At 47.0% G+C, this 17146-nt stretch overlaps 1 protein-coding gene across 4 annotated transcripts in view; it reads left to right on the forward strand.

Moving 5' to 3' along the window:
- The window catches only part of LOC147120682 (rab GTPase-activating protein 1-like), a 335058-nt gene that overhangs the window by 281202 nt on the left and 36710 nt on the right, over window positions 1-17146 (forward strand). For 3 of the 4 annotated variants that reach the window (XM_085986863.1, XM_085986864.1, XM_085986865.1), the window contains one exon: window positions 16523-16615. In XM_085986863.1, the coding sequence (XP_085842989.1) occupies window positions 16523-16615 (93 nt within the window). Of the gene's footprint in view, window positions 1-4868; window positions 4975-16522; window positions 16616-17146 lie in introns of those variants that run through there. The other variant, XM_085986866.1, reaches the window with a different exon arrangement.

Consider the following 17146-nt stretch of genomic DNA (forward strand, 5'->3'; position numbering starts at 1 on the left):
GACAAGTGGCTGGAGTCGGAGGAATGGAGAGTTCAGGGGGAGGTTTCTAACAGGAGGAGGTTACAGAGATACGATTGTTGAGGCCATGCAGGGATTGAAACACAAGGACAAGAATTTTAAATTGGAAGCTTTGGGGGACTGGGGGCCAATGAGGACCATGGTAATGGCTGAGTAGGAGTCGGTGCAGTATAAGATACAAGCAGCAGAGTTTTGGATGAGCTGAAGTTTACGGAGAGTAGAGGATGGCCTGCCGTGTATTGGAGTAATTGAGTCTAGAGGTGACAAAGACGTTGATGAGGGTTTCAGCAACAGAAATGGAGGGGGGATGCACGTGATATTACTGTGATGGAAGTAGCCGCCTTTGTGATGGAGAGGATGTGGGATCTGAAACTCAGGATCAAATATAACCTGAGGTTGTGAACCGTCTGGTTCAACAGTGCCCGAGGAGGGGGATGGAATCGGTGGTGAGGGTACAACATTTGGGATGGGGTTGGAAGATGACGGTTTCCCAATGTTTAGGTGGGGCTCCTCTAAGAATGGATGTTGGTCAAGAGTCTGACAGCACAGAGGCAGTGTAGGGTTTGGCGAGGTGGAGCTAGGCGTCGTCAACGTACAGGTCTGCGGATGATGTCACTGTTGCAAGTTTGGGTCTGCCTTGGCGATCTCGGGTACAGTGGTGCTGGTCACTTCCAGAAGGGGTCGAAGATCTTGCGTTCAGGAGTGTTGCTCGCCCTTTGCAATGTCTAATCGTACAATAGCGTATTCTGAGGGTGTAATAATCGTGTCCCCTTGTGATCCAAATTGGATATTGTGTCGCTCACGTGACATGAAAACAAAACACGTGCTTTGTCCCTTTCGTGGGCCAACTGATTGTTTTTGGCATTATGTTTCTTTCCACACAAGTTCTAACTGCGAAAAAGCTGACCTCCCACATTTTAGCTCCAGGCCAAGGACTGTCCCTCACAGACCCTTGCTCCAAGCCTGGCTGTGTGTCCTTGTCCTTTTTATTTTCTGTGCTCTCAACCAGCGGGAGGGTTTTGACTCTTGACTTCCTCCCCATCCAATGATTCTCCTGTAGGCCTTGTCCTTTTAGGGTGTGGGTTTGAAGAGACCATCTCCTGCTAGTCTTATGATGATTGGGCCCAGAGCCATTCTCCGAGACCTGGGATGAGACAATAAACCCTCTCAATTTGAAATGGACTGAGAGTTGTGATTGTCCACACACTGGTTTATCTGGCTCTAATGCACATCTTCAATTGCCCCAGGCCTTTTGTTATAAGAACCTGTGCGAATTTAAAACCCAACGCTTAAATATGACTGAATCCTAAAAACTTTCCACCAAAGAAAAAAGACCGAAAAATCCAAAAATGTGACATTTACCAAGGAGCAGGATGTAAATGAGGAAAAGAGGAGGGGCCAAGGGTGGATCTTTGGGCAACTCCGGAGATGACACTGCAGGGGTTGGAAGAGGAGCCATTGCTAGAGATTATCTGTCCATGATGGGTTAGATGAGAATGGAACCCAGCAAGGGCTCAGTGGATAGCACTCTCGCCTCTGAGTCAGAAGGTCAAAGGTTCAAGTCCCACTCCAGAGACTTGAGCACATAATCCAGGCTAACACTCCCAGTGCAGTACTGAGAGAGTGCTGCAGTGTCGGAGGTGCCATCTTTCGGATGATCCGTTAAACGGAGGCCCGGGCTGCCTGATAAGGTGGACGTAAAAGATCCTGCAGCACTATTCGAAGAGCAGCAGGGGAGTTCTCCCCGTTGCCCTAGCCAATATTCACCCCACAATCAATATCATTGAAACAGGTTATCTGGTCATTATCACATTGCTGTTTGGTAAGGGTAGGGCCAGACCAGCACTCTATTCTGATGCTCACAAATTAATAATGATGACTTAGGTGAAATACTAGAGGGTGAACTGTACCCCAGTGTGGAGTCAGCACACTGGGAGGGAAAATCCAGCAACACAACAATTGCTTATTCCACAATCTGGTGCTCCCAGGGGTTGGATCGCAAGCATGCGGTTCGTGATAACCCGCACTGCGCTCCCCACGAGCGCTACTACCCTAAAGAACGAGGAAAAGCCGCACACATGCTGGAAATCTGGAATAAAGATAAAGCTGTGGAAATGCACAGCAGGGCAGTCAGCATCTTTGAAGAGAACAGATCGGTTCGGATGTTCCCAGGTGGGCACCCTTCATTACCACAGACTGATGATCAGAAGCGTATTCTACAAATATTTAACACTAAAAATATGAAAAAAGACTTAGATTTATATAGTGCCTTTCACAGCCTCAGGCATCCAGGAAGAGATGCCATTGCAAGGGATAGGTTGGGATGGGTAGGAATGGGATCACGAGAGGGCAGTGCCACCGAGGTGAGGCGGACCCACCACACGAGATAGTGTTCGCAGCCTTGGCTGGGTCAGTCTCAGTGCTGTGGGCAGTGACGGAAGCCAGATCGAAGGGATTCAAGCAGCAAGTGGTGCCCGCAGAGTTGGTTGGTGATTCCATGTTTGAAGACCTCGGGGAGGAAGGGGAAGCCAGAGATGGGGTAGTAGAGAGGACAGCAGGTGTCAAAGGTGGACTTTATAAGGAGAGGATAATGATAAGAGCAATTTTGAAGGGAGGGAAGTGTAAGAAGGCCTGAGGAGATGTTGGTGAGCACCAGGGTGAGGCAAGGTATTTGAGTAGTCAGGAGAGAGCAGGTGGTGAGTCTCGCGGAGGAGATAAGGTCAAGGGGGAGGGAATCATGTGGGCACAAGAGGGGAAGCTATAGAGCATGATGGGGCTGGGCTGGGCTGGGGGTTAGGTGAAGGGAGTCTGGAGGAGGCCGATGTAGCCAACTCCTGTTGACATCGTGTGAGTACAGACTGGCCTTGATGTCCCCTTGCCCTTGTATACCCAACCACCGCTCACTGACCAAGCCCCCATATGAAGAATGGTCACTGGGTAGAGATAGTGGAGGGTCTTGTATCCCAGCACGATACATCACCTTCAAGAGAGGAAAGAAAAGAATGACTTGCATTTATGTTCTGCCTTTCATGGCCTCAGGACACGTCAAAGCACTTTACAGCCAATGAAATACTTTTTTGAAGTGTAGTCACTGTTATAATGTAGAAAACGGAGGAGGGAAAGAAAGCTGGTTAAACAAAGACAGCCCAGGTTTACCAATGGCAAGTCCTGCACAACAAGTTTGGTGTTCCATGTTGCACTGACGTGAGCGATTACCGTATTATAAATCAGGATTTACAGGAAACATTTGCCAAAGAGTCTGAGAAAACTGATGGTTAAAATCTCGAGGAGAAAACTCTCAAATCGGGCAGTGAGTTTGATAAATGATGGAAAGCGGGAGGCAATGATTAATGGTGTAGTTGTGACTGCCTGTGACCAGGGCCCTGCGGGCCGATTACACCACCGCCACTCTCCACCCGGCTGAGGGCAGCTCGGAGACCTCCTGTCGTGTGTGTGTGTGTGTGGCTCCGCTCCACGAGGCCTCCAGGGAGCATTCCATCCCTCAATACTTGTAGTTTGTGAGATTGATTTATAACCATGTGGATTGACTTTGGTAAACAGGTTCTGAATTGAATGCTGCCAGCACAGAGATAGACTTTGGACAGCCCATGTGCACTAGAGTTGCCAGTTCTGATTGGATGTAATCCTAGAAGTTTCATCACGTGACACCCCCCCACACTCCCGCCATTGGTCCATCCTCCAGGCGCCGTGCCATCCCATAGCCAATTGGAAAGGGAACAAACTCTTTGTTACTCAACTTGATTAATATTTACCATTGGTGAAAAGCCTTTTTCCTCTCCATCTCCAATCCGATATTTTTCTAACTAATGAATGAGTGTTCGAAGAAAATGGAAAAAACACAGTTTTGTTCAATGCCCGTCTGATTTTTCTCCCGGGTTGCTTGCAGCAGGGTCCTGGAGTTTCGCCTTCAATTCCTGGCGATTTTAGGGCAATCCTGAAGGGTTGGTAACCTTGCATACGACTGGACTGGTGCCCATTTTGTAAAGAGTTGAATTGAATGGCCAGTCTATATTTGTAGAACTGCTTCAAATGTAGTTCAAGCTGTTTTAACACGTGCCGGGATACAGTTCTGCGAACACCAGGTGCACGCATCCAAAACTCTGCTGCCCGTGTCCTAACTTGCACCAAGTCCCGTTCACCCATCACCCCTGTGCTCGCTGACCTACATTGGCTCCCGGTCCAGCAACGCCTCAGTTTAAAAATTCTCATCCTTGGTCTCGCCCCTCCCTATCTCTCTAACCTCCTCCAGCCCTACAACCCTCCGAGATCTCTGCGCTCCTCCAATTCTGGCCCCTTGCACATCCCCGATTTTAATCACTCCACCATTGGCAGCCGTGCCTTCAGCTGCCTAGGAACTAAGCTCTGGACTTCCCTCCTTAAAGCTCTCTGCCTCTCTACCTCCCCTCCCTCCTCCTTTAAGACACTCCTTAAAATCTACCTCTTTGTCCAAGCTTTTGGTCATCTGTTCAAATATGTGGCTCGGTGTCAATTTATATCTGATAACGCTTCTGTAAAGCGCTTTGGGATGTTTCACTGCATTAAAGCCACTATAGAAATGTAAATTGTTGTTGAATCCTACCCAAGTGATTGTGTGAGCCTAGCTGGAGAATGTAGCCCAGTCATTTGACCATGGGGGGCGTCACAGCTGTGTACATTCCTTTCCTCCCTAAGTGCTGTTGCCGACACATTGCATCAGGGCTCACTGGGTAACAATCGGGAGCCTGGCTGATTTATCCCCCCCTAGCCACTGCCCCAGCTGAGATGAGCTCATTTAGCACAGCGCAGGGATTGAACCAGGAAGTGAACCTGCGTGTGACCTAGATACACAATGCTTGAAATACCAAGCCAGCACGGCACCCAAAGTGAATGCACGAGCGAGATGTAGTCACACAGCCTCGGCTCGGAATAGCTTGGTGCTGAGAAAGCAGCTCGTAGGTGAGTCTTTAATCAGTGGCTGGAATGGTCAGCAGTGATTTAACTCTCTCCGCGGAGTTAGTATGTTTCTCTGACTCTGCACCTGAGCGTGTGACTTGACTTGCAGTCAACAGCTTCTTGAATCTGCTTAATTGGAGCTCCATTTCAGAGCAGGCAGTGGGAAACAGAGAATATTCTGATCCGTTCCGAGGGTTTGTCAGACGTTTAGGGTATTAGAAACGCAAAGGGAAGTGTGTTCCATCTTTCAGAATTGATTCCTTAAACCCCTGATGGATTTGATTGCGAGTGCAGGTGTTGATGTGATTGCAAGGTCGCACCTTGTGGGTTCAGCTGTATATTTTACATCCGAGCTCTTGTGTTTTTCCATGTAGAGGCTTAATAAAAAGTGGTTATCAGACACAGTGTTAAGTCAATAAGATCAGGCAAGGCATTAGTGATTAGTGGTACTGAGTGACAGGCTGGATATTCCCCTTCAGTTCCCTGAGAAGAAAGATGTTTGAAAGAAAGACTTGACATTTATATTGTGCCTTTCAGGGCGACCCAAACTGCTTTACAGCCAATGAAATACTTTTGAAGTGTAGTCACTGTTGTTTTGTAGGCAAACATGACAGCCATTTTGTACACAGCAAGGTCCCACAAACAGCAATGTGATAACCAGATAAAGGCTTTGCCCCACTGCTAGTTCCCAATTCAGAGTTCTGAAATGAGGCTGCAATGGGACAGAAATGACCATGTGTTTTCCTAAGGATAGGAAAGTGATAGCTTCACTGCTTTCCTCTCAGAGTGACTTCTCATCCTCAGCTCTTCATACCCTCTCACTTCTGAGTTCACTGCCCTTCTATCCTCCCTTAATCTCTCCCTCCATATAAACTCCCCTACCCATATTCACAGCCACCTCCTTGCCCATACCATCTCACGTGGCCTCTCCACTCCCATCGTGTCAGTCACAGATAAAGCCATCTATGATCACTTCCTTGTATCGCTCTCCACCCACATCCCCCTTCCCTCTCCCAACCCCTCTTCCTTCTTTATCCGCCCCTGGAAAAAACTCTCCTCTAAGTCACTAACAATGGTACTTTCAAATTTCCAACTGTCTAGCCTTTGGCCCTCCATTCACCACGACATTTCTGCAGCTACCGATCTGCTCAATCATACCCTCACCTCCACCTTTCTTGCCCTCGTCCCCATTAAAACCATTACACACACACACAGACAGACAGAGACACAGACAGACAGACAGAGGAGGAGAGGCGTTGGAGGAAGATGCTGTGGTCAACCGTGTCAAAGATGCAGACAGGTCGAGCAGGACAAGGAAAGATAGTTTACCACGGTCAGCCACATAGGATGCCATTTGTGACTATGATTAGGGCCGTTTTGGTACTGTGGCAGCGGTGGAAACCTGATTGGAGGGATTCAAACATGGAGTTGCGAGAAAGATGGGCACAGATTTGGGAGGTGACAACACGTTCAAGGACTTTGTGCAAGGGAAACCTTTATGACGGACAACTAGTTTAGCCATTCATCACCAGATCTGGCTGGACCACACAAAACATTAACAGGTCCTGCTCTCCTCTGCCAACACTGCACATCTTATCTCCCCTCATGCCCTCTCTGAGCTCATCTTGTCCATGAGATCCACTTCCTGCTCCCTCGACCCTATTCCCATCAAACTGCTCACCACCCAACTTCCCTTCTTAGTCCCCATATTAGCCGATATTGTTAATGGTTCCCTCTCCTCGGGTACTGTCTCCCTCCCCTTCAAATCTGCCATCATCACCCCCCTCCATCCTTGCAAACTACCACCTGATCTCCAACCTCCCTCCAAAGTCCTTGAACGTGTTGTCACCTCCCAAATCTGTGCCCATCTTTCTCGCAACTCCATGTTTGAATCCCTCCAATCAGGTTTCCACCGCTGCCACAGTACCAAAATGGCCCTAATCATAGTCACAAATGGCATCCTATGTGACTGACCGTGGTAAACTATCTTTCCTTGTCCTGCTCGACCTGTCTGCATCTTTGACACGGTTGACCACAGCATCTTCCTCCAACGCCTCTCCTCCTTTGTCCAGCTGGGTGGGACGACCCTCGCCTGGTTCCATTCTTACCTATCTAATTGTAGACAGAGAATCACCTGCAATGGCTTCTCATCCCACTCCCACACCACTGTCTCTGGAGCCCCCCAAGGATCTATCCTTGACCCCCTCCTATTTCTCATCTACATGTTGCCCCTCGGCGACATCATCCGAAAACACATCAGGTTCCACATGTACACTGACGACACCCAGCTCTACCTCACCATCACCTCTCTCGACCCCTCCACTCCCTCTGATTTTTCACATTGCTTGTCCGTCATCCAGTACTGGATGAGCAGAAATTTCCTCCAATTAAATATTGGGAAGACCGAAGCCATTGTTTTCGGTCCCCGCTACAAACTCCTTTCCTAGCCACCGACTCCATTCCCTCTCCCTGGTTACTGTCTGAGGCTGAACCAGACCGTTCACAGCTTTAGCATCCGATTTGACTGAGCTGTGCTTCTGACCACATACCTCCTGCATCACTAAGCCCGCCTACTTCCACCTCCGTAACATCATTCGTCTCCGCCCCTGCCTCCGCTCATCTACTAAAACCCTTATCGGTGCCTTCATTACCTCTAGACTTGATTATTCCAACGCGCTCCTGGCCAGCCTCCCATCTTCCACCCTCCATAAACTTGAGCTCATCCAAAACTCGGCTACCCGAATCCTAACTCACACAGCCCCGTTCGTCCATCACCACTGTGCTTGCTGATCTACATCGGCTCCGGGCCTCAATTTTCAAATTCTTAGTCTTGTTTTCAAATCCCTCCCTGGCTTCACCCCTCCCTATCTCTATAACCTCCTCCAAGATCTCTGCACTCCTCCAATTCTGACCCCTCACTCCACCATCGGCAGCCGTGCCTTCAGCTGTCTAGGCCCTAAACTCTGGAATTCCCTCCCTAAACCTCTCCACCTCTTGACCTCTCCTCCTTTAAAATGCTCCTTAACACCTACCTCTTTTACCAAGTTTTTGGTCACCTGTCCTAATATTTCGTTGTGGCTCAGTGTCAAATTTTGTTTGATAACGCTCCTGTGAAAGGCCTTGGGGTGTTTTTCTACATTAAAGGCGCTATAGAAATGCAAGTTGTTGTTGAAAGGCGTCTGTTCAATTTGAACATCATAAGGCGTTTGGCTAAGAAATGCCCAGTCAACCCTGCTTCTCTCACACACCATGTACACTCTACCCTATCGTGCTCTCTACTCCACCCATATACTCCCCTGAGGGAAGTTCTGTATAAACAACCTCCAAAGATGTTGACTGCCTGTTGGGCTTTAAGGGCACATTTAGAGATTCCCAGCAGGGAAGGAGTGTCAACAACTGGAGCCTAGCTCACAGAGCATCTTAACACTGAAGCTTTAATTCTCTGGCCTGGTGCTCTTGTACAATGAGGCTCCATACTGAGAGCGGAGGACAGCGTTACTGAATTTCCCCTATAGTTCTATGGGAACCAGCCCCAGCTGAGAGCACAGGCTCACGGAATTTCCCCTGTAGTTCTATGGGAGCCAGTCTTCTGCTGGGAGCACAGTGTCACTGAATTTCCCCAGTAGTTCTATGGGAGCCAGTCGCCTTCAGGATCGCTGTGTTTTCCCCATCATTCTTTGAGTGCCGGGTATCCCGCACCCACCCCCCCAGTATCTCTGCAATCTTCATGGGTGACCGGAGACGATGAGAATCAGCAGATTTTCTAAGAGGGCATCAACTTCACCCCGGCTCCTGCTGTCGCCCAACACCCCCACATACAGCTTGCAGTAGAGAGGTGAGTGGGAACCCCCAGCTTATTTCACAACCCAGCCTCAGCACGGGTGTGAAATTAGCTGGGGGTTCCCACTCAAATGAGATTCGCTAACGCCGCACAACCTGGGGATCACAGCTGAACCTTCAGTCTGAGGATATGGTCACACACACTGCCAGGGAGCTGGGCGTACAAATTCTTCTTATTTCATACAGCCTTACAGTGTTTGAAAGTAAGCCCAGTAACCTGGTTGCTGTTACAGTAGCAAAATACTGCGGATGCTGGAAATCCAGAAAATACTGGAAACACTCAGCAGGTCAGGCAACATCGTGGAGAGAGAAAGAGAGTTAACGTTTCAGGTTGTTGACCCTTTGTCCGAACAACCTGGTTGCTGTGTTGTGATTGGCTGATTATCACCTTGTGTGGTTAAGGACAGAACTTTCAGGGTGGAGATTATTTAAAGATAAGGCAACAAGTAACGAGTGTTTAGTCGCTCACAGTCAAGGTTTCTGGTACATTATAGTCCTGTGTTGAGCAGAATTAGTTGTGGACTACAATCTTGGCTTTCTCTTTCTAGGAATTATTCAACGCGCTCTTCTTAATTGAAATATAAAGCTGCTGCCTTTAAATGTTCTTGTAAACTGCTATTATAGCTGAATATTACAGACTGAAGCTCAAAGGGGCGCAAAGATTTTGGGCACAAGTTACGCGTCTGTGTTTTTTCTATACTTGGGTAACAAAGCCAGGTGCAGCCAGAGACGGTAGCAATAACTGGAAAGGCGAATACATTTGATTCAGGTTACTACTGGGAACGCAAAGGCTTGGAGAACAGAGACACAACACAAGACTATTGGGTGCATACAGGCTCGCCACTTCAGTCAACCCTACTTGCCTGTCTTTTTATCATATACCTCAATCTCCTCTCTCTACTGTGTCAGCCGTACTCTCGTCTCCAAGGCAGAAGGTTGTGGGATCGAGTTCCACCCCAGAGACTTGAGCAGAAAATCCAGGCTGACACTCGCAGTCCTGTACTGAGGGAGTGCTGCACTGTCAGAGTTGCTGTCTTTTGGACAAGATGTTAAACCGAGGCCCCGCTTACCCTCTTGGGTGGGTGTAAAAGATCCCACGGCAGTATTTTGAAGAAGAGCAGGAGAGTTCTCCTTGGTGTCCTGGCCAATATTTATCCCTCAACCAACATCATTAAACATCTGGTCATTCTCATTTCTGTTTATGGGAGCTTGCTGTGCGCAATTTACCTGCCGTGTTTCCCTACATCACAACAATGACGACACTTCCAACAGTACTTCATTGGCTGTTAAGCACTTTAGGACGTCCTACGGTCATGAACGGCGCTGTAGAAAGTCTGTCTGTCTTCTTTCTCTTCACAGTTTGTCTCTTAAACCTACACTGACTGCTTCAGTTGCCTTCCCAGGTAATTTATCCCACAATTCTGTTATCCTTTGGATGAAAAATTTCCACCAGACTTACTCCTAACTTCATAATTTTTAAATCGAACACACAGGAAACACTCAGCAGGTCAGTCCATCTGTGGCGAGAACAAGTGAATTAACATATCAAGATGTGGAGCCGAAAGGGAGAATTAAATACTCTTGAGTTGAGTAAAATGGTTTGTAAAGTGTTTGAGCGGAAAGCAAGAGATGGTTAAACGACTGAAGTGATATTCAAGTGAGACAATACAAGGCACAATGAGAGAAATTTAAGATGTTTGCGACACCCAAGGGAGCGTGTGAATGGCTGAGGCGGTGAGGCAGGTAGAAATAGGAGCAGGAGAAACTGGCAAAGCGGAGCAGGCTCCAGCGACCCAGGAGCCTGGGAGAAGGAAAAGAAGGTGGACACCAAGGGTGAGGACCACCCTGCCAGCACGGTGTTCCAATGGGTTGCGGGAGCAGGGGGCGAGGACGTTTTTTAAAAATTCATTCATGGGATGTGGGAGTCGCTGGCAAGGGCAGCATTTATTGCCCATCCCTAATTGCCCTCGAAGGTGGTGGTGAGCCGTCTTCTTGAACCACTGCAGTCCGTGTGGTGAAGGTGCTCCCACAGTGCTGTTAGGGAGGGAGTTCCAGAATTTTGACCCAGGGTTGGTCCATGGGGTGGGGGTCCTCTGTTGGAACACCTCGAGCGCTAACTCACCCGTTCTCACCACAGATAGACTGACCTGCTGAGTGTATCCAGCATTTAGTGTTTGTCTTTTAGATTTGCCATTTCATGCATTTTTTTCCATTTTTATCTAACGTTCCCTGACATTTGAATCATTTACCTCCACCAGTTTTGTCAGTTCTCTTCATATTCTTCAAAATTTCTATTAGGTCACCTCAAACACTCTTCTTAGCCAAAGAAAACAATCACAACTTCCTAAACCTTTCCTCATAATCTAAACTCTCGTTATCCAGAAATATCTTTCGTCACTTCTGTACGTTCTCAAAGGCAATAATAATCTTCCCATGACCAAAACTGTACACCAGATGGAGCAACCTTCTATCCCCATTTCTATGAAACTGGTGCTAAAAGGGTTAAATTATGAGGACAGGTTTCATAGACTAGGCTTGTATTCCCTTGAATACAGAAGATTAAGGGGTGATCAAATCGAGGTGTTTAAGATGATTAAAGGAGTTGATAGGGTAGATAGAGAGAAATTGTTTCCTCTGGTGGGGGGTCCAGAACAAGGGAGCATAAACTTAAAATTAGAGCCAGGCCTTTCAGGGCTGATGTCAGGAAGCACTTCTTCACACACACGGGAGTGCAAATGTGGAACTCTCTCTTTACCCACCCCCCCCCCCCCCCGCAACCCCTTCAACAACAACAACTTGTATTTATATTCTTTAACGTAATAAAACGTCCCAAGGCGCTTCACAGGAGTATTTTGAGACAATAAATTTGACACCGAGCCACATAAGGAAAAATTAGGCCAGTAAGCAGTAGGTTTTAAGGCATGTCTTAGAGTCATAACGGCACAGAAGGAGGCCATTCAGCCCATCGAGTCCGTGCCGGCTCTCTGTAGAGCCATCCAGTCAGTCCCATTCCCCCCGCTCTATCCCCGTAGCCCTGCAAGTTTATTTCCCTCAAGTACCTATCTAGTCTCCCCTTGAAAACATAATATGATAGAGTTCTTCATTAAGATGGAGAATGAAGTAGTTGACTCAGACTAGAGTCCTGAATTTAAATAAAGGAAACTATGATGGTCTGAGGCGCGAGTTGGGTAGGATTGATTGGGGAATGTCACTCAAAGGGTTGACGGTGGATAGGCAATGGCAAACATTCAAAGACCGCATGGATGAACTACAGAATTTGTTCATCACAGTTTGGCATAAAAATAAAACAAAAAAGGTGACTCAACCGTGGCTAACAAGGGAAATTGGGGACAGCATAAGATCCAAGGAGAGGACATATAAATTGGCCAGAAAAAGCAGTAAACCTGAGGATTGGGAGCAGTTTAGGATTCAACAAAGGAGGACAAAGGGATTAATTAAGAAGGGGAAAATAGAATATGAGAGTAAGCTTTCAGGGAACATAAAAACTGACTGTAAAAGCTTTTATAGATATGTGAAGAGAAAAAGATTGGTGAAGTCAAGCGTAGGTCCCTTGCAATCAGAATCGGGAATTTATAATGGGGAACAAAGAAATGGCTGACCAATTAAATACATATTTTGGTTCTGTCTTCACAAAGGAGGACACAAATAACCTCCCAGAGATGTCGGGGAACATAGGGCCTGATGAAAGGGAGGAACTGCAAGAAATCAGTATTTGTAGGGAAATGATGTTAGGGAAATTGATGGGATTGAAGGCCGATAAATCCCCAGGACCTGATAATCTACATCCTAGGGTACTTAAGGAAGTGGCCCTAGAAATAGTAGATGCATTGCTGATCATCTTCTAACATTCGATGGAATTTGGAACAGTACCCATGGATTGGAGGGTAGTTAATGTTACCCCACTATTCAAAAAAGGTGGTAGAGAGAAAACGGGGAATTACAGACCGGTAAGCCTGACATCGGTAGTGGGGAAAATGCTGGAGTCCATTATAAAAGATGTAATAGCAGAGCACTTGGAAAACAGTGACAGGATCGGACAATGTCAACATGGATTTGCAAAAGGTAAATCGTGCTTGACTAATCTACTGGAATTTTTTGAGGATGTAACTGGTAAAATAGATAAGGAAGAACCGGTGGATGTGGTGTATTTGGACTTTCAGAAGGCTTTCGATAAGGTCCCGCATAAGAGATTAGCGTGTAACGTGAAGGCACATGGGATCGGGGGCAAGGTATTGACTTGGATAGAGAACTGGTTGGCAGACAGAAAGCAAAGAGTTGGAATAAATGGATCTTTTTCCGAGAGGCAGGCAGTGACTAGTGGGGTACCGCAGGGATTGGTCCTTGGACTCCAGCTATTCACAATATATATTAATGATCTAGACAAGGGAACTAGATGTAATATCTCCAAATTTGCAGATGAGACAAAGCTGGGTGGGCGTGTGTGCTGTGAGGAGGATGCCGAGAAACTCCAGGATGATTTGGACAGGTTGGGTGATTGGGCAGAAGCATGGCAGATGCAATATAACATGGATAAATGTGAGGTTATCCACTTTGGTGTCAAAAACAGGAAGGCAGATTATTATCTGAATGGCAATAGATTGGGAGAAGGGGAAGTGCAACGAGACCTGGGTGTCCTTGTGCACCAGTCGCTGAAGGTAAGCATGCAGGTGCAGCAGGCGGTTAAGAAGGCAAATGGTATGTTGGCCTTCGTAGCGAGAGGGTTTGAGTACAGGAACAAGGATGTCTTGCTGCAGTTGTACAGGGCCTTGGTGAGACCACATCTTGAGTATTGTGTGCAGTTTTGGTCGCCTTATCTGAGGAAGGATGTCCTTGCCATGGAAGGAGTTCAGCGAAGATTCACCAGGCTGATACCTGGGATGGCAGGAATGACGTATGAGGAGAGATTGGGTCGATTGGGCTTATACTCACTGGAGTTTAGAAGAATGAGAGGGGATCTCATTGAAACTTATAAAATTCTAACAGGACTGGACAGACTAGATGCAGGAAGGATGTTCCCGATGGTCGGGGAGTCCAGAACCACGGGTCACAGTCTAAGGATAAGGGGTAAGCCATTTAGGACAGAAATTAGGAGGAATTTCTTCACCCAGAGAGTGGTGAACCTGTGGAATTCTCTACCACAGAAGGCAGTAGAGGTCATTTCATTAAATATATTCAAGAAGGAGTTGGATATATTTCTTAAGGCTAAAGGGATCAAGGGGTATGGGGAGAAAGCAGGGACCGGGTACTGAATTTGGATGATCAGCCATGATCGCATTGAATGGCGGAGCAGGCTTGAGGGGCCGAATGGCCTACTCCTGCTCCTATCTTCTATGTTTCTATTGAGTGTCTCCGCTTCCACCACTTCTGTCGGCAGCGAATTCCAGGTCATCACCACTCGCTGTGTAAAAAAGTTTTTCCTCACATCCCCCCGTATCTCTTGCCCAGAACCTTAAATCTGTGTCCCCGAGTCCTTGTACCATCAACTAGTGGGAACAGCCTTTCCCTGTCTAGCCTATCCAAACCCATCATAATCTTGTACAGCTCTATCAAATCACCCCTCAACCTCCTTTGCTCTAATGAAAACAAATCCAGCTTCTCCAACCTGTCCTTGTAGCTAAGATCCCCCATTCCCGGAACCATTCTGGTAAATCTCCTCTGCACCATCTTAAGGGCCTTCACATCCTTCCTAAAGTGTGGTGACCAGAACTGGACGCAATACTCCAGTTGTGGCCTAACCAGCACTTTATAAAGGTTCAGCATAACCTCTCTACTTTTGTACTCAAACCTCTATTTATGAAGCCCAAGATCCCATCTGCTTTGTTAACCACTTTCTCAATATGTCCTGCCACCTTCAGGGACCTATGCACTGACCCTTGAGGAACACCACTGACTACCATCCTCCAGTCTAAAAAACAGCCGTTTACCACAACTCGCTGTTTTCTGTCCTTAAGCCAACTCCTTATCCAAGCTGCCACTGACCCACCTATTCCATGAGCCTCAATTTTGTTAACCAGCCTTCTATGTGGTACTTTGTCAAACGCCTTCCAAAAATCCATGTAGACAACACCCAATGCATTCCCTTCATCAATCCTCTCTGCTACTTCATCAAAAAATTCAATTAGATTAGTCAAACATGATCTTCCATTTACAAACCTGTGTTAGCTTAAACCTCTCCAAATGCCCGTTAACTTTTTTTTCTTGATTATTGTTTCTAAAACTTCCCACCACTGATGTTAAAGTAGTTACTAGGATTGTCCTTACACCCTTTCTTGAACAATGGTGTCACATTTGCCACTTTCCAATCCTCAGGCACCTCCTTGCATCTAGGGAAAATTGGAAAATTATGGCAAGCCCTTCCGCTATCTCCTCCCCCAATTCCCTTAGCAACCTGGGATGCAAGCCATCTGGACCAGGCGACTTATCCACTCTAAGCATACCCAGCCTTTCTAGTACATCCTGTCTATCAATTTTCGTCTCTTCCATTGCTTCTCCCTTTTCCACTTCCACTGATATTTTGTCAGCATCCACCTCCGTAGTAAACACCGATACAAAGTACTCATAGAGGCGCAGGGCAAGGCTAGAATACTCAGTCTCTTTGTCTCTAATAGGCCCCACCCCGCCTCTTACTACCCATTTACTGTTTACATGCCGGTAGAATATTTTTGGGTTCCCTTTTATGTTAACCGCCATTCTACTCTCATATTCTCTCTTTGCCAATCTTTTCATCTTCACATCCCCTCTCAAATTATTGTATTTGGTCTGGTTCTGCCTTGAAGAATTCACCTGACATGCATCATACACCGTCTTTTTTTGTTTCATCATCTTCTTTATCTCCCTCGTCATCCAAGGAGCCCTTGCTTTGGTTCCCTTACCCTTCCCTCTTGTTGGAATGTACCTAGCCTGTACTTGGAACATCTCCTCCTTAAAGATCACCCACTGTTCCATTACTGTTTTTCCTGTCAGTCTTTGGTTCCATTTAACTCTGGCTAGATCCTTTCACATCCCATTGAAGTTAGCCCTATTCCAGTTTAGAAGTTCCACTCTAGATTGTTCCTTGCTCCTCTCCATTGCTAATCTAAATCTTATACGATGATGAGACTTAGATTAACAATGGAGGAGGAAAAAGAGGTAGAGAGGCGGAGAGGTTTAGGGAGGGAATTCCAGAGCTTAGGACCTAGACAACAGAAAGCACAGCCACCAATGGTTGAGCGATTAAAATCAGGGATGCTCAAGAGGGCCCCTAAAAGCTATTGAGGCTGGGGGTCAATTGAAAATTTCAAAACTGAGAATGATAGAATTTTGTTGGGTAAGGGTATTAAGGGATATGGAACCAAGGCAGGTAGATGGAGTTAAGATACAGATCAGACATAATCTAAATGAATGACGGAACAGGCTCAAGGGGCTGAATGGCCTACTCCTGTTCCTATGTTGTTTGTTTGTACTTTATCCCTCTGCTAATAACAAAACTGCTCCCCTCACTGAGTAATGAGCCTCCCCCATCACTGTTTTAGCTGCCAAAAGCCTGTGTAACTATATGTAAATCTTCGATGGATGAGACATACTGACTTGGGCTATCAGCATCCTGCAGCAACTGTGCCCCCTGCAGGCTGAACTTGGTGTAGACATGTTCCAGAAGTATAGTGTGTTGTAGAGTTTCCACTATCACCCCTTTCTCCTTCAATCTCTCCAGGTGCCAACGAAAAAACTGAAAAAGTATGAGAAGGAATACCAAACAATGAGAGAGCAACAGGCACAGCAGGAAGATCCGATTGACAGATATAAGGTAGGGAGAAACCCTGTTGGTGTCTTGTAGGTGATGGTGTTGGGAATGCACTGATGAGAGGGTTGGAATGCCAGAGGCTAATGACTGCGATGGCAAAGTTTAGGTACCTGGAGTCTGTAATGCAAATTGCACCATTCTCTCAGACTAAGGTCTCTGAGGCTGTGAGAAAGGAGCCGTGTGTGAACACAGTGAAGGGCGGAGTGCTGGTCTGGTGGCACCCCCTGGACTGGTGACACCCCTGGACTGGGCAGGACCTGCTGTCGGGAGACACACCCAGCCAAAACAAATAGCTCAGCACTAGTTTCGATCGCCTAAGGGGGTCGGAGAGGAATTTCCCAGATTTCCCCCCCTCCAAATTGGCCTGGGTTTTTTTTAAATCTGTTTCTCACCTGTCCATGGGGATCACATGGTTTCGGGTGGGGTGGCATCACCATTGTGTGGGACAGGTTGTATGGACCAGAGGGCCTTTACCTGTCCATCATTGCTCGTATGTACATGTGTTCACAGGAATCTAACACTCATTCCCAACTG

Source organism: Somniosus microcephalus, chromosome 4, assembly GCF_052327205.1.
Source record: "Somniosus microcephalus isolate GS21.2 chromosome 4, FLI_Smic_1.0, whole genome shotgun sequence".
NCBI lineage: Eukaryota > Metazoa > Chordata > Chondrichthyes > Squaliformes > Somniosidae > Somniosus > Somniosus microcephalus.